Below are 23,335 nucleotides of genomic sequence, written 5' to 3' on the forward strand. Positions count from 1 at the left end.
TTGGTCATCAATACTGCGTCTTATTCTTTGTCTTGCAGTCAAGTCTTGGTCCTGTATTTCGTAGTTTTGGTGGTCTTTCATGCTATACAAGAGCCAAGAATGCTCGCCTCATCGGTACAAATGAAGACCAAGTGTGATTTTGATTATGGTCTTTCATACTATACGGAAAGCAAGAAAATATGCTCATCGCTACTTGGTGATCACCAAAACAAGGCCAAGAGCAAGATTACTATGCAATTCGTCTTGCATATCTAATCTTTATCTTGTTCTTGTATCGATGTCCTTGGGCTTGGTGAAATATTCAGTTTAAGGTCCCTCGATTCTGCACCGAGGCTAAGGGATACGGTGACCATGAGAAATGAATGAAAGGGTGGAATGAAGAAAGTGGAAGGAAACAGGAGAACCCCGAGAAAACCCACTACACGGCGTTTCTCCACCACAAAGCCTACCTAGCACAAGCTGGGATCGAACCATAGACACCATGCACCAGAGATGAATTACTACCACTGAGCCACCGCAACCCTGCTTGGGCTTGGTCGTCCATATCCAATCTTTCTTTTGGTCTTGCTTAAACAACTTCTAGTTTTGTTCTATATCCAGACTCCATATTGGCGTAGATATTAATATTACAGTCGATTAGTAAAATAAATCTTCCACATTTACAAATTAAAGTACACACAAGTACAAAAATAAGCATTTACCATAAAATCACTAGCTGCAAGTGTTCAAAATAGATTTATGGCTTCTATAAAATTAATTGAAAATTGCTATTTTTAATTAGGCAGCTAGTGAAAAACAGCAGCTTTCGACTCCAGCCAAATTTAAGCTCAACCTAAACTCAGTTGACCAAAGTGAACTGACCCGACAACCCGACCCGAACTGACCCGATTGACCCGACCCGACAACCCGACCCGAGCTGAGCCGACTGACCCGACCCGAGCTGGCCCGACTGACCCGACCCGACAACCCGACCCGAGTTGACCTGACCCGACCCGTTTGAGAGCACTACTTGTAATAAATGCATATATATTGTGTACCAGAACATTGCAAGACTTATGACTTACCCTTGTATATAAATGAGCGTGTTACTGCGGACAATATTATACGTTTTTCTCCTACACCTTTCATATGGAATTCGTCTTTTCTCGAAGTTTTGCATGAAATTCGAACGCGTCAAATGGGCAACATAATGAATTAGCCCATTTTTCTTCCATTCTAGGTCAAGCTCCTAAAAACACGTTTTATTATTTTCAATGATAAATATAAATAACATATTTCATATCTTCAGCATTAAGAAATTCCGAGATATGGATATACTACAATAATTGCAACTTTCATTTCTGCTCCTTCCATATTGAATTTCTGAAAAATCCTTCCTTGGTGGTGCCTTACATTAAAAATCCTATATACTGTCCAAAATTTAAATATTTAGCTTAAACTATTTGCCAACTCAGAAAATTAAAATTATCGGTATCCGCTGATAATCTTCAAAACAGATTAGGATAATTGTAATTGAAATACACGATGTTACAGAGGAAAGGGGAAATACTTTGAGAAATGTTAGCACGGATGATTGTAACCAAAAAAAAAAAAAAAAAAAAAAGGTGATAACAAAATGGGTCTTATTCTCAACTGTTTGAATGCTACAGGTTGTAGACCATTTTTGACTTTATATAGTTTATTGCTTTGGTCATTCTATTTTAAAAGTTGATTAATGGCCTTTCTAACGGTATATAACATATGGCAATGATATCCATGGAAGAAAAGCTATTAAGGGAAAGTTGGGAAAGTTATTTTTAAGATTATCTCAAGGTATTGAATGGCAACACTGATTCCAAAATTTCAAATACAACCATTTCCCAAAGTATTACCCTATCTTTCTGAAACACCTTGTATATAGTTTAAGCTTGGCAATAATACCGGTCATTTCGCAATCGTACGTTTGGGGTAAGTGTTGATCAATCAGAATTTCTTCTTTAAAGATATAAGGATAGATTGAAGCTAACGATGTACAGTCAGCGACAAATGTTCTTTCCGTTTGATAAAATTAGTTTCGTAAATAACTTCAGCACGGAAGGACAATTTGAGTACAGTTTTCAGTAAATTATAATTAAAAAAAATGTAATTTTCTGTACCCTCCAGCTATACAACCCTTATTCCCCAAAATAAATTTTACTAAACGGAAAAAAACTTTTGTCGCTGACTGTACGTTAGTTTTCTTAAAAAAGAAAAAATAACAAAGTTTCTCCACAGTTTTTCTTTCTGTGTTATTACTTACGGTTAGCCTGAATGTTAAGATACCTTCGTTAGCGCTACTATTAGCGTTGAAGAAGACAACGATCCAACAGTACAGAGTCCAATGTAGTATTCTGTGTCATGTGAATTACATTTCAAATACTCTATTAATTAGCATTATGCTAGATCTCAGTTAAAGCAATTTTTATTAGCTTTCCATGCATTAGAAGTAGATCTTAAATTGAGATCTAGGACTCTCTAATATAATTATGACAATTCTCATTCGGAAAAGAAAAAAAAAAAAACTTTTTCTTAAAACGTTCATACTTTTTCTCCTGTTAAAGGTCACAAAGGAATGAGACGCAAAGATTTGCCAACAATCTTTAGAAATATTTATCGTCAATTTTACACAGATAACAAAAAAGTGTACAAAGTAATAATTTGAGAAGTAAAAAAAATATATTTTTTGTCTGTATTTTTAGTTTAACGTCCCATGATAATACTTCGAGGGTAAGGAAGAAGGTGGTGATGGTGATAATGATACGAAACGACGGTGGAATGAAGAAAGTAGAAAGGAAAAGGACGATCCTGACAAAAACCCACGCACACGGTGTTTGTCCACCACAAAGCTCACTTGGCGCTAGTTGGGAATGGAAAAAGTAATAATCATAATAAAAGAGTAGAATGTGGAAAGTACTTCAAGTCAAATTATCCTGAACGATAAAAAAAACAAAATCAGGAAAATTCTTCAAAGTTAGAGGTTTATGTTCATACTAAGGACGGCCAAAAGTTTCCGGAAGCCGGATTCCGGAAAATTTATTTTCCAGAATCGGAAATTTCACCTTTCGGATTTGGGAAAAAAGCCAGAATTCAGAAAAATACGGATTTTTTTTAAAATTCCGTAATTTTCTAAATTCCGAAATTTTCATAATTCCAGATTTTCCAAAATCCAGAATTTTTCTGAATTCTGGAATTTTCTAAATTTTGGAATTGTCCTAATTCCAAATTTTTCCAAACTCCGAAATTTTTCTGAATTCCAGATTTTTCCGAATTTCGGATTTTTTCTGAAATCCAGATTTTTTTTAAAAAATCAGGAATTTTGTGAACTCCGGAATTTTTCCGAATTTCGGACTTTCCGAAATCCGGAATTTTTACGATTTAATTTTTCGTATTCCGGAAAGTAAAAATTCCGAATTTCGGACTTTCCGAAATCCGGAATTTTTACGATTTTATTTTTCGTATTCCGAAAAGTAAAAACTCCGGAATTGGCCATTCTTAGTTCATACAGTGAAAGAGAGCTCCCTCGTGGCTAAGCGGTTAGCATACGCGTCTTTGGCGTGGGAGACCTGGATTCGATTCACGGCGGGAGCTCACGTTGTTCCGATTCCACGTTAATCTGTAGGTCCATATCTCATATAGCCTCGCTGCTGAAAGGAACGCTAATCTGAAAATCAAATCAAATCATACAATGAAAGAGGACTAGTATCGGTAAACAGGGGTAAAAATTAGGTGATCTGAAAGAAGTATAAATGCGGGAATTGCATGGTATATGTAATCAACGTTTCTTCTTGAAACATTTCCGGGAGGTTTTGACTTTCCCCTTCAAGTTGGTCAACAGTCCTCTCCCGCCCCCCGGAACAGGATAAATTAGCATTACTTGTCATTCTGTACAACAGAGATGAAATGAGTCAGTGGGTCGTGAGTCAACAGGATATGACCCACTGCATCCCACCATCTATCATGACCCACCCTGCTCAGTGCATCAGAGACAGCATCTTCTGAACAGTAGTGTATTTGTCTACGTTCTACTTTCAAGGGATCTATTTTTTCTCCTTTTTCATTTGTTTCTGTTTACTTATCTGAGATATATCTAACGAGGGAAGGGCGCGATATCACTCAGAGATAATTGCACCGAATTTGGTGTAGGAGTAGATAATGGGAATAGAAAAGAACGTGTAGAACCATTCGCTTCGCAGGTGTTCGAAATCAGAGATAATGGGCCTTACAGTTTTGGAGAAGTATAGTCTGTCAATCAGATATTGATGGGATGGAGCCTTTGCTCGCTGTTGCGGCGAATGCAGAAGTTAAATAAAGTAGAATGAAAACAGAAAAGATGAACTGAACAAAAAATTCGCCCTCAGTTCCACCAGACGAATGCCGGGATAATAAATCAATCAAGTGTTCTTGCCATTACCCATTGGGTATGCATAATCAGTTAGGTTAATAAAATTATATTAAGGAAATAAAGAAAATGTATACACAGAAATGAGTCGATGTAGAACACGAAGCTCGAATCTGCGACTTGTATTTTCTGAACTGGGCAATGGAAAGTTGAGGCTTACTCAACTATCAAGGTACTTTTTTTTTTTTTTTTTTTTTAATGATAAGGAGGCAAGAACAGATCTGGAAGAGCAGACTTATGCACAGTTTGTGATGTCAGACTTTCAACGCGTGCTGTGGGACTATTGCATTATAAACAAAACAGTTCAGAGAACAATATTGGTGTGTTCAAGTGGATAGGTGTGTGCAAGACCTGAACATGCGACACAGGATTACATCAACTGCTGTAGGAGATAAAGACGGGAACGTAGAGCTTTGAGACGTTGATGAAAGTTAGTCAATCGTACATAGTACGAGTGTGTGGAACACTCCGAGAATCTTTGTTCAAATGGGCAGTTCAGGGTTATAGAAGCAAAACTTGCTAAATTCATTTTTCAATTTTGTAAGGAAACGAAACAAAAGTGACTCCGTTATGTTTCAGAATTGTTGAACAATTGTTTTCCTTTAGTGGTAGATTTCACTCATCTGCATTAAGTAGTGACCACTAAACAAACCAATTATTCACAATTCTGAACATAAGGGAGTCTATATTTGTAATCGTAATAATAGCAATAGGACTTACTACTTGGCTTTCAAGACAGTCGAATTTTACAATTTATTTATTTATTTATTTTTCTTTTTTTCTGCTGGCCTACTTTATCTTGATTTGAGACTTTCAAATTCCATCCTGTTTTCTACTAAAAAGTATCTGTAATTTGTCAAGAAAATAATTATATGTGATAATTAAATTGAAATTTATCGTAATATGACCCATGACAAACACTTTCCTATTGTATATCGTAAAAAGGAGATCCACCAGTATTGTAACAGAGTGGGGTTTGAGCAATTGACCATAGAAATTCAAACTCCGATTTCACATCCTTTTTTTATTACAAGTGTAAACTCTTTAGTCAGTGGAGAGGAGAGCGTGGATCATGGGTTGATGAAGACGGGTTTTGGTGGGTGGTGTCAGAAAGGGTCATGATGTGTCAGAGTAGCTCACGGTGGGTGGTGGGACAAGTTTTCATTGACCCATACTATCTGTGCTGTACATGGCACGCCCTTTAGCAAATATAGTGCTTCAGTGCTGCAACCACCTCATATTTGATTTTGTACCCTGTCCTAACAAACTTTTGGAGAAAAAGCGTATGTATAATTGGAGCAAATAAAAAACGCACATACAGGGTATTTCAAAACAACACCGACAACGCTTGGGAGATGATTCCTGACACCAAGATAAGGCAAAAAATATACACCAACCTGGGTGCACAAATGCTTCCTTTCGGAGTTATAGGCTGCTGAAAACATTAAAAAATGAACTTTAAAGGTTCATAGTTCCAATACTATGGGACCTACCGTAGTCGGGTCAAGACTTCACTTAGGAACTAGTATGTGCCCTATCCAAATATCCTTGTTTCACAATCCTGCGGTGCTTCCGCAACAATAGAGGTAGTTGGAAAGTACTTCAAATGATGTGCCTGTAGCAAAACTCACTGTATAAAAATTGTTGTGTGAGTACCTTAAGATTCTGAAACATGTAATTTTGGATAGCGAACATATTGGTTCCTAAGTGAAGTCTTGACCCGACTACGGTAGGTCCTATAGTTTTGGAACTATGGACCGTTAAATTTAATTTTTTCATGTTTTCGGCAGCCTATAACTCCAAAAGGAAGTATTTATTTACCCAGGTTGGTCTATATTTTTTGCCTTATCTTGGTGTCAGGAATCAGCCCCCAAAATTTGCCTGTATTGTTTTGAAACACCCAGTATACGTATGTAATGTAGATGTATGTAAAAAAAAAAATCCCGAGTAACCTGCTTCCTCCACTAAGAGAACAACACAGACGCGATGTTCACACGAAGGTTACCCACTGATAAACTCCAAGCGTTTGTAAGCAAGCCTTGCCTGAAACTGTCAACTTCATTGCGTCAGTTTCCGGAGTTACAAAGTAACTAGGGATCAATTAATTATTTTGAGGAAGTCAAATATATTTACCTCCACCCTTCTTACTGTCACCCCATCTAATGTGTAACGTGCAAAATTAAACGAATAAAGATCAAGTGTCAGTTAGCGTTTGTAGAAAGTGAGGTGGAAATTCCCTTTGTGAAGACGTTCTTACCAGATCTCTATAAAACGGATACAGTGGCTCAGTAAAGCGGTTACCTCTGGTGCATGGCGTCCGTGGTTCGATCTCCGGTCAAATAAATTTGTGATGGACAACATCGTGTCAATCTTCCATTATTATTCACTTGTTCTAATAATTCGTCTCCCTTAGCCTAATGGGCATAACTGTAGGACGTTAAACGAAAATTTTTCTAATCTCTGGAACTAACCAGGGATGATATCGAAACTGCACCTTGAATTGGGAGACATTCTATATATTTCCTGATAGGACTTCTCGAGCAAGTTCCAAAACAGGCGTTCGTTTCGTGCCCGGAAGTGACCCCGCCTTTGAAGGGGCTAAAATATATAGAACATTTTTAGCTATTTTCTATAGCAGATGTACATAAAGTATGTTACTACCCCTAAAAGTAGAAACCTATGCTAAAACGTCAAAACAGCTGTTTCATAATTGTAAAAGCATAATTTAACGAAGTGAAAATATTTGCCCTAGGGTCCCTGCATGGTCCCAGGTACGGTCCAACTCAAAATTTGCAATTGGAAAGAACAGCAAGTAGCATATCGTTTGAAAGCTAGTGTTAAAAAAACGGTAACAGAAGTCTCACAGCCCTAATCCAACTTTGTGCGAAATGGCGGAAGATTCAAAATTTGAAAACAGTCTGCAAGTAACAGTGCATGGCCACCACTAAAATTCCAAAACGGTGAAACAGGTGTCAAAATTCTAAAACACGTGTTTCATTATTGGAAAAGTTCTATTTATCGAAATGATAATACTTACCCCAGGGTCCCAAATGCGGTCCAACTCAAAATGTGCAATTGAAAAGAGGGGCAAGTAGCATATCGTTTGAAAGCTAGTGTTAAAAAAAAGATAACAAAAGTTTCACAGCTCAATGCAAACTCCGTGTGAAATGGCGGATGATTCAAAATTTGAAAACAGTCTGCAGCTAACAGTGCATGGCCACCACTAGAATTCCAAAACGGTGATACACGTGTCAAAATTCTGAAACATGTGTTACAGTATTTAAAACGTGCAATTTATCTAAATAAAAATGTTTGCCCCAGGGCCCTCGTAGGTTCCCACGCGGAATCTACCTCGAAGTTTTCATTTGGAAAGGGTTCAAGAAGTATATCATTTATAAGCTATCGTTCTTCAACTTTCCCACGGCCCGTCTGGTAGAAGCAGTCTAGAAGACACGGCTTCGTCGAATGTTGTTTGTTGAAGCTTGACCTTTGTTCTGATCTATGTGTGAAAGCCACGTAAGTCACACGCCACTTTCGTGGTAGCTGCCAGGACTTTATCTTTGTTATGCAGGTATTAGGGCCATATGAATGACGATCACTCTACGGCGTGATAGTGAGGCTTGAGTGTTTCGTGAAGGGGTGCGGTCATGCTGTTGTTCATGAAGAGGTGATAAAAGCACAGTGGTTGGAGACACCAACTGCACTGAATAAAACTCTTCTCCATGCAGTGTTCGTCGTCCGGAATAGAACATGTCGAGAAAGCTGGATCCTTTGTGTGGAAACTGAAAGATAAGTCTCTCACTGACTGGTAACTAAAATCGTCAGGAAGGTCGATGTATTCTCATTTGCCGAAAGTGTACTTGATCATATCTTGGAATCTGGGTTTTTCCAACTGATTCCGTGTTACCCCAATCAAGTGAGCACTGGAATACCGATTTGTCATGTCTAGCTTGTCTCCAAGTCCTTCATTCCGAACATGCTTGTGGGCACGCTTTACCATCATTTTTCTGTAGAGAATATATCCCACATCGAATGGCTGTCCATAGGAAGTACAGCCTGGAGTGATTGTTCGTGGATGTAAATCAGGAAACTCTTGATACAAGTCCGGATCTCTCATGATGGCTGCGTCGTCTTTCAACAAAACACACGGAGTTCCAACGTCTCGAACAAGATTTGGCAGGTATTACTTTAATATTGCCTTTGTCATCATTCCTGACTTGTTGGCTCTGATTATGACCCCAGGGATCTTAGGATTTTACATTGGACCCGTGATCCAAATTTCCTGGATGGTTCGCGGAACACAATGACAGTCGGGCCCACGATCTTTCCTGATGCCGAAATCGCTTCCTGGACTGTGTAAGAGTGCGTCATTTTTTATTCGGATCTTACTTGAGTTTCGACATTTTTTACTCCACGTTGAGTTAGAGTTCGTGGTATTAGTATTTCATAATTGAATCCACTTTGATCAAGATTCACAATTTGATCAAGGTTGTAATTACCCTCTTCAATCTCCTGCTTGATTTGTTGAATGTAGCTGTCGAATTCGTTTGAACGTTCCAGTGCTTTTGTTCTGGCTGCCATTCTCATGACTTTTGTGATTTTCCTGGAACCCCACTTCATTTCTCTCAATAGTCGGCGGATCCAGAATCGGGATGCCTTGAAACCAGTAACCCCTAGCTTCCGCGATTGTTCCAAGGCTTCCACGGCAAATGTCGTCTTCAGTGATCCTGAAAAAATTCGGTGTAGCGCGTTGATTTTTGCACCATACTTTGACAGATTCTCGGAGTTCTGCTAGCTTGGTCCGCTTGGATGCCTTGTCCAGGAATAGTTTCATCCGAATGATGTCACTTGTACAGATGTCAACTCTTGCTACGCGTTTCGCATCCTTGAGTTCGCGACCATTGGATGCGTTGTTATAAGCTGCTACAATGTCCCTCAATTTCGTTTCACTCCATGATCTCCAAAATGCGGTTTCCTGAGAAGGATTTGGGTCCAGGTATTCGTAATCAGGATCGCCTTCGGTACCCGAAGCAGTTCCTTGTTGACTTGATGTCGTGTCCAAGGGCTGGAATTGAGTATTGTCTTCGAACGTAACATAATCGTCTACTGTCATTGGAATATACTGGAGAACAGAGTTTGTCACCATCAACTTGATGAGCTTGTGAACCTTCCTTGCAATTGTTTTGTCGGCATCGGAAAGCTGAACACAAGCAAAGTCAGTATTTTCTAAGCTACAGAGAGCTTTCATCACTCCCTGCAAAGTTGCCATCGTGATATCAATAAAATATTATAACATCTACGGGAAGATTAACAAGTAAAGTCACTCAACGGTGAACGATCGCTCCTGCAATTGGCTTCCTTTGCTATAACCTTTGAATAGAAAATTCAAATAAACACCGTTGAATTTGACCCCTAAACTTGCAAAATAATAATAATAATAATAATAATAATAATAATAATAATAACCCCTAAAACTGCTGCTGTCTTACAGGGTTGGAAAATTCACCTAAAATATGGGTTTTGCAGAAACGTCTACTGACGTCCCCTTATATCTCGCGAATGGGATAATAGCAAAAATGCACACTTCCAGATTCGTAATCTACACCCTCAAAAACCCCTAACTCCGTTGACGTAGATAGCGGTGCAAGAAAAATGAAGACATCAGAACAAACCTACAAGCTCCCTGGTCTTCAATGAAGCGATCGCTAAAAAATAACGCACTTGCGAAAATCGGGAAAACACGGACAAAGTTGTCCCTTTCAAACGTGTGAAGGTCAAGTTTGTGCCGCAATCTATAAGCTACCCGTTAGGGTCGCTGCCATTGTCTTTCTAGAAGGAACGAACCGTGGTAGTACAAGTGATATACGGTATGTATTTGCGCATCCGTCGTCTGCTGAGGCTTGATTAGTGACGTCAGCTTGTATACATGTTAGGGCTTCAGTTTTTAATAGAATGACAGACGTTACGTTTTATTAGCTTTCCTATTTTTCTTTTTATTTTATTTTAGTGATAGACAAAAGGAGGAAGAAGATGAACACCCAACTGATCGTTTCAACAGAAAACTATGTGAATGTACAATTACGTACATCAAGTTCTTGGAAGAACGTAGCGTTATTCCACATAGGACTTACATACATAAGAGTAAAATCTATATAGCTATATAAATAAGATTTGCCTCTGTTCCATTGAAGTAGTTCAATACGATAGCCTCATTTACAAACAATGATTATGTCATATATAGATTTTTGCATGTAGAAGAATATTCAAATTACAGCTGTAATTTCTAGATCACGTTAATATTTTGTGGCATTTGAAGCCCAGAACAATTCTTCAAAGAAAAGATATCAATATAAGACAGAAGCTTAACAACTTTCTCGCATGTTAATCATTCCAGCGGCCGGCCATCCCGACTGGGAAGTTCCTCCGTCACACCAGATGAATATTTATCACGAAATCCCCTCTACATTAGGAGCTTCCAGGAAAAGTGGTATTAATGAATTTTCAACAGGGTTTCGTTATGTCCAGAAAATGGATTCTCGGCAGCAAAAGATATCAAATGCATTGTGAAGTAGCTCATATTTCACTGATTGGCACACCCACGAGAGATTGCCACTTGCTTCACCATCCAATATCTATTTTTTGTGCTGAGAATCCATTTTCTAGATATAAGTCAACGCTATTGCAAATTGACCAACAAAACTTTTCATTCAAACTAATCACAGGCTATAAAGTCAGAGTTTCTGGCTTCCTAAATTCGTAATTGCAAACGTTCAATATATAGAGATGAAAACGTATGTCCTGGAGTCTCTATATGCGGGCAGCGGTCAAACTACACATTTTCAAATGGGTTAAGTAGTATTTTCTTTCAAAGTTTCTCAAAACAGAAAGCGTGTGTAACCAGTCTTTCGTCTCTACGCCAATCCTGTGCAAAATGGTGGGATGTTTACACTACCGTACTTCTACATGCTGAATCTTAAAGTTCATGATCACCTCTTACACCTAAAGCTTTGACACAAATGTCGAACTATGTGGTTCTTCATAGCAAAACGAGACTTGTGGATGCAAAACAGCCATGTGGTCTAGAGGTTTCTAGATCGCTTATACAAGACGAGCTGTCGGTAAGTTGTAGCGGGATAGCTTTCAAACGATATGCTACTTGCCCCTCTTTGCAATTGCACATTTTGAGTTGGACCCCACCTTGGACCCTGCGAGGACCCTGGGGTAAAGATTATCATTTCGATAAATAGAACTTTTCAAATAATGAAACACGTGTTTTAGAATTTTGACACCTGTTTCACCTTTTTGGAGTTCTAGTGTTGGCCATGCACTGTTACCTGCAGACTGTTTTCAAATTTTGAATCTTCCGCCATTTCGCACAAAGTTGGATTAGAGCTGTGAAACTTCTGTTACCGTTTTTCTTTTAACACTAGCTTTCAAACGATATGCTACTTGCTGTTCTTTCCAATTGCAAATTTTGAGTTGGACCGTACCTGGGACCATGCAGGGACCCTAGGGCAAATATTTTCACTTCGTTAAATTATGCTTTTACAATTATGAAACAGGTGTTTTTGGCGTTTTAGCATAGGATTCTACTTTTAGGGGTAGTAACATACTTTATGTACACCTGCTATAGAAAATAGCTAAAAATGTTCTATATATTTTAGCCCCTTCAAAGGCGGGGTCACTTCCGGGCACGAAACGAACACCTGTTTTGAAACTTGCTCGAGAAGTCCTATCAGGAAATATATAGAATGTCTCCCAATTCAAGGTGCAGTTTCGATATCATCCCTGGTAAGATACATATTGTTTTTTTTAAATAAAAAGTAATAATTTTAATTAGAATATTAGAGCAAGCTTTATTCTTCAAAATGTTGTCCCGGGAGCAAAATCAAATTTGAAAGGGCCGCTCTGGAAGACTTTTTGCTAAAAGACTAGTCTGCATAAGAGTAACTTGAAATCGCCATTTCATTTACTTTAGCTCCGGGGAAAGCGCCGTTGCAAATTCCCCCCGGGCTTCAAGCATCAGTGAATATTAAGATTCTGTACAATGGAACCAAGCAAATCGCGCCATTGACTGTAGCATATAAACTAATTCTAGAATTGCCCTCGAGACCAGTATTCGTATAGTTTGAGGGAAATTTCCCAAATTTAAGGAAATTTCATAGATAAATTTACCAAAAAGGGAAAAATAAAATTTTCGGATAAATCGTGAAAATTCAAGGGAAATTCTCGCGGTGACTGATTGACCAGTATGTATGCTTAGTTTTCCTTTCTTCAGAAATAGACCAATATAACAACAACAGTTTCCATGTGTTTGTGTTCAAAGTAGTATAATTTGCCGTCATTATATAGGTTAAATGTATTTGTGTGTGTTTTTTTGTTTAAAAAAATGAGGAAAAAATAAAAGAAATAGAATCAAAATAACAAATGAACAAAACAAATGTGGTTGGCACTCTCTTTAATATAATTAAATTAATCTTATCACATAATTTATGTCATGGAACTGGACCCTTAACAAACTAGTGAATATTTGAAAAGAAAAGGGGAAAATATTGCATAAGAAAAGGGGAATTTTCTTAAGGGAACCTACGAACACTGCTCGAGACGAGATGTATCTTTTTAAATTTAGAAAGGTGACGAGACGAGACGAGACAAGATATAAGACAATTCTCGTCTCATTTTCGAGACAAGATGAGTCATTTTACGAGTCTCGTGGGGAACGCAAGTTCATATAAGTCTTAGGTCTCAAATGCTGTTTTAGAGTTACATGAGTCATAGTAATAAAAAGTATAAATTGATAAAGTATTTGTAAGAACACAAAGAAGAGCATTTATCAATATTTTCCGATATGTAAGTCATATATGCTCCAATAATAAAATTATTTAAATATTGTTATACACAACTTTCGTGGTTCTTGCATGACTCGGAAGAATTCTAAGAATTTGTAAATAAAACTAAAAAAACGAGACGAGTCAAAAATAGCTTTTTTCTAGAATCGAGACAAGACTATAAAGCTTTCTCCGAGAATCGAGACAAGACTATAAAGCTTTCTCCGAGAATCGAGATAAGACTAGAAAGATTTCTCCGAGAATCGAGACAACAAAGATTTCTCCAAGAAACGAGACGAGACGAGAAACATTTCTCCGAGAATCGAGACGAAACGAGAAAGATTTCTCCGAGAATCGAGACGAGAGGAGAAAGATATCTTTGAGAATCGAGATAAGACGAAAATGATTTCTACAAGAATCGAGTAGAGAGAAGAAAGAGTTTCGCGAGAATAGAGACGAGAAAAGAAAGATTTCTCCGAGAATCGAGACGAGAGAATAAAGATTTCTCCGAGAATCGAGACGAGAGAATAAAGATTTCTAGAAGAATCGAGACGAGAGGAGAAAGATTTCTCCGAGAATCGAGTTGAAACGAGAAAGCTTTCCCTGAGAATAGAGACGAATCGAGAAAGATTTCTCTGAGAATAGAGACGAATCGAGAAAGATTTCTCCGAGAATCGAGACGAATCGAGAAAGATATCTTTGAGAATCGAGATAAGACGAGAAAGATTTCTACAAGAATCGAGTAGAGAGAAGAAAGAGTTTAGCAAGAATCGAGACGAGAAGAGAAAGGTTTCCCCGAGAATCGAGACGAGATAATAAAGATTTCTACAAGAATCGAGACGAGAGGAGAAAGATTTCCCCGAAAATCGAGACGAGATAATAAAGATTTCTACAAGAATCGAGACGAGAGGAGAAAGATTTCTCCGAGAATCGAGTTGAAACGAGAAAGCTTTCTCTGAGAATAGAGACGAATCGAGAAAGATTTCTCCGAGAATCGAGACGAGAGGAGAAAGATATCTTTGAGAATCGAGATAAGACGAGAAAGATTTCTACAAGAATCGAGTAGAGAGAAGAAAGAGTTTAGCAAGAATCGAGACGAGAAGAGAAAGATTTCCCCGAGAATCGAGACGAAATAATAAAGATTTCTACAAGAATCGAGACGAGAGGAGAAAGATTTCTCCGAGAATCGAGTTGAAACGAGAAAGCTTTCTCTGAGAATAGAGACGAATCGAGAAAGATTTCTCCCAGAATCGAGACGAGAGGAGAAAGATATCTTTAAGAATCGAGACAAAATGAGAAAGATTTCTACAAGAATCGAGTAGAGAGAAGAAAGAGTTTAGCAAGAATTGAGACGAGAAGAGAAAGATTTCCCCGAAAATCGAGACGAGATAATAAAGATTTCTACAAGAATCGAGACGAGAGGAGAAAGATTTCTCCGAGAATCGAGTTGAAACGAGAAAGCTTTCTCTGAGAATAGAGACGAATCGAGAAAGATTTCTCCGAGAATCGAGACGAGAGGAGAAAGATATCTTTGAGAATCGAGATAAGACGAGAAAGATTTCTACAAGAATCGAGTAGAGAGAAGAAAGAGTTTAGCAAGAATCGAGACGAGAAGAGAAAGATTTCCCCGAGAATCGAGACGAAATAATAAAGATTTCTACAAGAATCGAGACGAGAGGAGAAAGATTTCTCCGAGAATCGAGTTGAAACGAGAAAGCTTTCTCTGAGAATAGAGACGAATCGAGAAAGATTTCTCCCAGAATCGAGACGAGAGGAGAAAGATATCTTTAAGAATCGAGACAAAATCAGAAAGATTTCTAAAAGAATCGAGTAGAGAGAAGAAAGAGTTTAACAAGAATCGAGACGAGAAGAGAAAGATTTCCCCGAGAATCGAGGCGAGAGAATAAAGATTTCTACAAGAATCGAGACGAGAGGAGAAAGATTTCTCCGAGAATCGAGTTGAAACGAGAAACCTTTCTCTGAGAATAGAGACGAATCGAGAAAGATTTCTCCGAGAATCGAGACGAGAGAAGAAAGATATCTTTGAGAATCGAGACGAGGGAATAAAGATTTCTACAAGAATTGAGACGAGAGTGGAAAAATTTCTCCGAGAATCGAGACGAGACGAGAAAGATTTCTCCGAGAATAGAGACGAGACGAGAAAGATTTCTCCTAGGATCGAGACGAGAGGATAAAGATCTCTTTGAGAATCGAGACAAGACGAGAAAGCTTTCTGCAAGAATCACGTAGAGAGGAGAAAGTGTTTTGCGAGAATCGAGACGAGAAGAGAAAGATCTCTTCGAGAATTGAGACGAGACAAGAAAACGTTATTTCTTGTTTCGTAGGCATCCGTAGACATTAATTCGTATAGATTACTATTCTCTTTTTTACACTAATTATCTAAATTCTAATAATTACGAATGTGTGTGTTTGGTATAGAAACGAGAACGTTGTTTCTAAGAACTGACATTTATTGTATTTAAATTAAACGATAATACTCACCTACTAAACGTTTGATACATTTCCATTGTAAATTTGTATCTGCATATCATTGGCCATTCAAGTTCGTGACATGGTCTGTCGCATGAAAGGAAGTAGGGTTCTGCAATACAAACAACATCGATTTTTAGAACTATAAATATATAAAAACAGGTAATAAAAATAAAAATCGTAAATCATGGAAAGTTTTTTTAAATTTTAAATCAGTTATATTAGACCATTAAGGAAGTAAAAGAAACCATTTGTCCCAGCAGCTCCAAATTGAGGAACAAGTTAATATTTTTATCCCAGATTCATTCTTTTCAATATTGTTGAAAGAGAAACTGTCTGAAAATTTAATTACAGTAAAATCACTGGAGTGTATCCAAGCACACTACGTGATATTCTAAACCAGGCTTCTTCAACCTATTTCATATCAAGACATCCCATTTTCTTTATCACTTCTTTTTTCAAGCACCTCCAATAAGTAATTCCGGTTTGTAATAAGCTTTTTGATTATTACTAAAGGTACCCACTTTGGACTAACCTCACTCAAACTCATGCTCACATCATTTCGACCTCACGCTCACACCTCTCCTACATCACGCTCACTAGACCTCATACTCACAACATTCCTTCGTCATTACGCTCATTCAACCTCACGCTCACATATATCGACCTCGCTCTCACTCGACCTCACGCTCACAGCATCATCACCACAAGCTCACCCGACCTCTCGCTCACATCATGATCTGGAACTCGCGCTCACTCAACCTCACGCTCACTTCGTGAAGGTGAGGTTGAGTGAGCGTGAGTTCCGAAATCATAAGCGTATTCCTCATGGGTTCCGGTACCTTTGATTATTACTGCTTATCGCTTACAGTTGGATATGTGTATAGCCTTCATTTTGAATTATATTTCAACATATAGTTTTTGTTACATTTTATTTAACTTATATTTTAGTATGTAGTACCTCCATCAGCTTAATCTTCCAAAGATTTTTAAAGTCAGTTTAATATTCTTTGCAAAATTTGACGGTAAGTACGCAAATAAAAATACATCTATCAAAATTTAAATAAAAAAGACTTTAAAGATATATTTTCCCTCTACTAGATAATAATTACATTTATCTTTTTACTTCCCTTCACGACGCCTCGTGAGTTCCTCTCGTGATCCCCTAGGTCACCCGACCACCATGTTGAGAAACTTTGATCTCAATAAATTAAAAATAGGAATCCGCTTCACAAAACTTGACATTTTCTTACAAGTTAAAACTAAGCACAAAGTGAGGACAAAGTGACCCAGTAAAAGCTAGTGGGGCGGTCCCTCATTCGACACTAGGCAATTAGCTGGTTCGAACGGAAAACGAATGAGAGCGTCCTAGAAATAATGTGGGAGAAATGAACAGTTATAGATAGTATTAAGAAGAGGAAGAGAATTAGGATATTGGCTAAGGAGGAACTGTATCAGAAGGGACGTTTTAGAGCATATGGTGGTAGGAAAGAGAGGGAGTTGGTGAAGGAGAGTTTAACATCCTTTTCAGCAGTGAGTCTATATGAAATGGGACCTTTTGATTAACGTGGAATCCGTACCACATGAGCTCCCGCTGGGAATCAAACCCGGGCGTGCCACGCCAAAGGCGCGTACGCTAACCACTTAGCCATAAAGGAGCTCTCGGGGTGAAGGAGACTACAATTAATGAACGATATCAAAAAGAAAAATCGTTTGTGAAGACGAAGAGGTTAGTGGAAGACCATGAAACACGGAACCGAAGCTTCTCAGTAGCAGCAAATGACCTGTCAATAATGGCAAATTACTACGGCTGTTCCTAATTCCGAATTTTTCGGAATGGAAATTCCAATTCCGGAATCGGAACACAGTTTCAAAACGTTCATGAATTCCGGAATATTTCGCAATTCCGGAACGTTTAGGAATTTCGGAACATTCCGGAACCTCTTATTGAAAAAATAATATTTGCTGTTACCCCGAACAGAGAGATGTGCGCAAAGCATAGCTTTGAAACTGGATATTGATTCCGCTGTGCTGAAGGAAGGAGCTTTGGTACACGGCAACTGGTTTGTTTCATTCTCTAGATCCGTTCACTGTGAACGATTGCACATAAGATTTGGAACTTTATTTTGGTTATCCTTAAAATCTTAATCATAAGTGATTCAGTGTAAATCCCGTGATTTTGGTGCAGAAATTGGAACTAATTCTTCCCTTTAGTTTGGTTAATCTTTCAAAAAGTACCTTTTTTATTAGGGCTGTTCCTAATTCCGGAATTCCGGAATTTTTCGGAACGGAAATTCAATTCCGGAATCGGAATACAGTTTCAAGACGTTCCGGACCATTCCGCAATTCCGGAACGTTTCGGAATTTCGGTGCAATCCGGAATTTCGAAACGTTCCGGAATTTCGGAATGGTCCGGTATTCTGAAATTCCGGAACATTCCGGAATTAGATGAATTCTGAATTCCGGAATACGAAATCGAATTCCGAACACCCCTACAAAATACCAAAGATGATGATGATGATGATGATGAAGAAGAAGAAGAAGAAAGTAAGATTAAAAACTTTTTGTTATTGTTGTTGATTGGTTGATTTGAAGTTCAACGTCCCTTTCAGTACTATTCTAAGGCTGTATAACAGGTGGATCTACAACTTAACGTGAAACAAAAACAAAAAAAAAAAATCCTTTAAAATTTATTTTTTGCAACGAACAACAGAAGGAAATAAAAAAGGAAAAGAAATTTTATAAAAAGAAACATGACTATTTCTTAGCTTTATCATCATTACTTTCATTTCTTGACACCTGTAGCAAATAGATTTAACCCTCTTTTGTCTGCTAAAGCAGTAAACAAAGGCCGAAACGAAAGAAGCAAAGAAAAATACACTCCTTTGAAGCGAAAGATGGCACCTAAGAGCATGTAGAACACAGGTGCTTTGTTGTGGTTTTCCCTTCCAAAAAGAAAGAAGAGGATCCTCTTCAAGTGTTAAGGCGAGGAAAGTGCTTTCTGCGTAACACTTTGCATTAAATGGAAGTTGGGAGCGGAGGCAGTGGTGCCAGGTAGTTGACAGTGAACTCTCAAGAAGATGAAGGTGAAGTTACCAAGCGTCGCCCAAAATGGAACATCCTTCAAAAAACAACCTCGTTGCCTAGATTGAGACTTTCCAATGGCTAGGTCAAAAACCTGCATTGTATTAAAGAGATTCTTTTTTTCAAATACGAGATAACAATAGAAAATATAGTCCGTATATTTACTCTTTGTATGGGTGTGGTATTCTTATTCATTTTTAATCATATTGTAACTTGCTATGTATATTAGTCATGTGGAAATAATTGCCTTTTACGGATATGGTCTCATGTTCGATTCACAGGATAGAATTTTCGGTACTGTCCCAATAACATGAACCAATGGACACATCTCTCTATTCAAAAAATTTGCTTTTGTAATTTTAGTGCTATTTTTAATAAAGTTTAGCGTGATATCGAGGCTATATGAGAAATGAGCATATGCAGGGGCGGATCCAGGAGCAAACTGGAGGAACAGCCAGAACCCGGGTATATCACGAGCTTACTATAAATTTTCAAAAATATATAAATAATAGTTTCAACTATTTTTGTCAGTAAAAAGACAGGGGTTCTAGTCTCCCGCCCCGGGCTAGATTCGCAACTGGGTCTATGCTTTAAGGTGGAAAATGAACCACCGTGTAATACATTCAAATGTCCTATCCGATTTGCCATAAGGACCAAACTGTGCAACGTGATCAGGTTAAAAGTCACGTTGCGTGCTAAATCGAGTCTGGAGATTCCAAATCCAGATATGAGATATTTCAAACACGTAATCTCCACGTCGGTCGAACTGGGTAATTCGAAGAAGATGCATATACTTTATCATTATTATTAACTTTACTCAAACAAACTTGACTTTTGACAATGTTTTATCCATATTTACCCTACGTGCTATACATTATTTCTAAGTTCTTCAAAATGTCTTTGTAATAAGCTTTCTATTACTCATGTCCTTATTATAGTTTTTGAGATATGTGGACGACTTTTTTTTTTTTTTTTTTTTTTTTTGGCTTTGTTCCATCCATTTTAGGACAATTTCTTTTTTGAATGTAGAATCTGTACATTCTGTTCTATATTTAATCTAATTTGCATCCTTCTTCCTCTTCAGGTTTTTGAGATAAGTGGAGGAAGTACTTGTTTCCCATCAGAACCGTAACTTAGATTTTTTCTGGAGGGGCAAGCATTAATATTTGGACCCCCTAGGAAAAGTTGTTCTGGGCCCTCCCGCAAAATTCGAAAATATGCCCCTTCCTTCCATCTTTCTCTTACTCTGTGGGGTCCCCCGGCCCTCTCGCACGCCCCTGGGCCCGTACCATACATGACTAATTAAGGGAACAATATTGATAAATCTCAAAGCCATACTAATAAATAGTGTTTGTAGGGCCCCTAATCCTAGATATTTTTTTTTATTGAAATGGGTCCAAGACTCATCTTTGTTTTATTTACGTCTTGTGTGCTGTTTTGTTTATGTAAATGTAGTGAACCTGTTTGATGCTTCATTTATAATTTAATGTTCGTATCGAATATGGAGTAAGAAAATTTTGTCTTACAGTGGGCATTCTCGAACGTCAGGGAGCTTCCCTGGAGGGGCAGTTGCCCCCTGCCCCCACAAGTTACGGCCCTGTTTCCCATTGACATTAATACTAATGTTTCGTGCTTTTTGACTATGTTCCGTCCATTTTAAGACAATTTGCTTTTCGAATATAGAATCTGCATAGTCTCTTCTACATTTAAGATGAATTTCAGTCATCTATCCCATGAAAAACGATAGGCCCTTTTAATGCTGTACCACGGAGAGTCGAGCACCGGACCACGTGAACCAAAGGCGCGCGCACTAATCACTAAACAAGTAGGAAGAGCAACAAAAACATTGCGTAGAACTAAAGAACTAATTTGAAATACAGCATATGATAAACATTTTAGCATATACGTATAATATTTCTTAGTATTGGATAAATAACGCTGGAAACATTGAGCACATCCCAACAGAGAGCAGTTCTTGGAAGGTTACATCGAAAATAATAATAATTTTACCTCTTCCTTTAACTTATAGTAACTAAATTAGATTTTTTGGATGTGATTTCTCTTACAAGCCGCCACTGCATCATAAATTAAAACGAATTGTGATTGTTTCAAGTTCAAATATCAGCTTTATATTCTTCTCGCTAATCTTATATAAGCAATACGGTGATGGTTTTGAAATTAGGGTAATTTTGAAAAAAAAATACTTTGTAATATTTTATATAAAAATTAATTAACCTACAATCGCACACACAGAATTTCATCAAGATGGATACACACACTCAAGTTCATATCATTTCAAGACATGCGTGATTTTTGCGTATAGAAAATATTTGTATATCTTAATAGAGTAAATTCTTATTTTTCCATAATCTCTTATCGTGGAGAGTTTAAATCCTACGCCACTATTAAGCTGTGTTAGAAATAAGAGAAAAACAGTGACACTTCCGATGCCGTTTAAATCCAAATTCAGCCTCGCAACTCACAACTTTAGGAAGTGGAGGAGAGATATATATACAGTGGCATAGGGAAGGGGGACCAGACGGGCTGCCCCCTCCAAAGAGGTCCGACAATGTACTTTGGTACTTTGAAGTTCGTAATTTTTTATCTATTTTTATGTTTATATATTTTTTGTTTGTAATTTTTCTATATGTACCTATAACAGCACTTGCCCCCCCCAAACACACAAACGCACATCCTGGCTACGCTACTGGATATATATATGTATGTATGTATGTATGTATGTATGTGTGTGTGTGTGTGTGTATGTGTGTGTGTGTGTGTGTGTGTGTGTGTGTGTGTGTGTGTGTGTGTGTGTGTGTGTGTGTGTGTGTGTGTGGAAAATTACCGAAATTAGTGCCGATCCATAGTTTTTGGGGTCGCTAAGACGAACAGTGCAGACTTCCGATGTCGTTTAAATCCAATTTCAGCCCTTTATATCCAAAATGAAACATATTCCCCCCGTACGAAGAACGAGTATTCTGCTAGTTTTCAACATAAAAATTACCAATATATTAATATACAAATACATGAAAAAGATTCTAAACAGCTGGTTTTGGTTATTTTCAACATAAGTATATCGAATTAAGTTAGCTTCTTTGTTTAGAAATATTTTATGATCATTTTGTCCTGGAACGAAAATTATCCTTCTGAGCTATACGTGGAACTACATGCACAGATTAATAACTATTGTGATACGTAGATAGGAAAAGATAGCTTTCTCTTAATTTTATGACTTACATACGGTAAACGAAATATACAGTAACACTTTTTCAATTGTGCGCTAACACCTCCATTGTTTTATGTTTGAAGTAATGCGAAGGAAATTTGGAAGAAAGCTAAACTATTGCTGTGAGGACCTATGTTCCCACTTGCCATGATGTGCTGAATTGATAATGAATAGCTCGAAGCAAATAGTGGCCTCAAAAGTACGAACAGATGATGAAGCGCATTCTTCATTTAAAAATTCAATCAATCTCAATTGCTAATCTGAAGAAGATTTTTACATGGAATAGAACACATTAATATTTCCAAATGTAGCGTGTTGCCCCATTCGTCTGTAAAATTGTTCTCACCTTTTCAGTTCAAGGAAAAATTCAAAATTTCTCGCAATCTACTTTGAATTAAAGTAGGAAGTGTTTTATGTTTAGATAAGTGAAATAATTTTAATTACATTACCTGTATATAATTTCCCTTCCAACATTATAACTTTTAAAATCCCGAACAATCTTAAATAACATCTTCTATTGCTAAAAATAAATCAGTCCTAAGTCCCAAGTTACCACATGTATTCTGAAGAGACGTTTTAGCTATATCAAGCAGGCGGTATAACGTAGTAATCAAATATGTGATTTAGTAGCAATATTAAGCAGCTATCTAGATGGATGATTTTAGCTAATATAAATGAATAGTATTAATAAATTCTAGCAAAACTCTTGCTTAAGGCAACCCTTCATTCGGCAGTGTTAAAGTTCGTAGCTTCGAATTTACTATATGCGCTGCAATATACGTATGTGCAAACCAGGCACGCACTCGAAGCTTTTTATTGGGAGGCGTTTGATACTACAAGCCGTTACGTCTATGTCTGCACCCGAAAAGAAGTAACTAACTAACTCTATGGCTTATGGAACCCGGAGGTTCAATGCCGCGTTCACAAAAGCTCTCCACTGACTTCTATCCTTAGCCAATTGTATCCACTTTCTACTTTGTATTCCAATCTCTGCGAGATCCATCTTAATATTGTCCTCCCATCTGCGCCTAGGTCTTCCTAATGGTCGTTTTCCGATTGGTCTTCCAGTCAAGATTTTGAAAGCGTTTCTACTTTCTACCATTCTAGCTACATGACCTGCCCACCTAAGCCTCCTAGACTTGACGACCCTAACAATGTTGGGTAAACCGTATAAATTATGTAGTTCCTCGTTATGAAGTTTCCGCCATTACCCTTTAAAATATTTCCACCTATATTTTCGGGGCGAAAATGAAAGAACTAGATTGTTTTTATAAGAGGAATTGTACAGAT

The 23,335-nt window shown here is 37.7% G+C and overlaps 1 protein-coding gene across 2 annotated transcripts in view; it reads right to left on the reverse strand.

The window, feature by feature from the left end:
* LOC145694600 (multicopper oxidase 3-like) overlaps positions 1-23,335 on the reverse strand; it is a 171,003-nt gene that overhangs the window by 71,656 nt on the left and 76,012 nt on the right. For both annotated transcript variants that reach the window (XM_081770973.1, XM_081770972.1), the window contains exon 2: positions 15,748-15,847. In XM_081770973.1, coding sequence (XP_081627099.1) covers positions 15,748-15,847 — 100 coding nt within the window. The remainder of the gene's footprint in view (positions 1-15,747; positions 15,848-23,335) is intronic.

Source organism: Thermobia domestica, chromosome 9, assembly GCF_964235325.1.
Source record: "Thermobia domestica chromosome 9, izTheDome1.hap1.1, whole genome shotgun sequence".
Lineage (NCBI taxonomy): Eukaryota > Metazoa > Arthropoda > Insecta > Zygentoma > Lepismatidae > Thermobia > Thermobia domestica.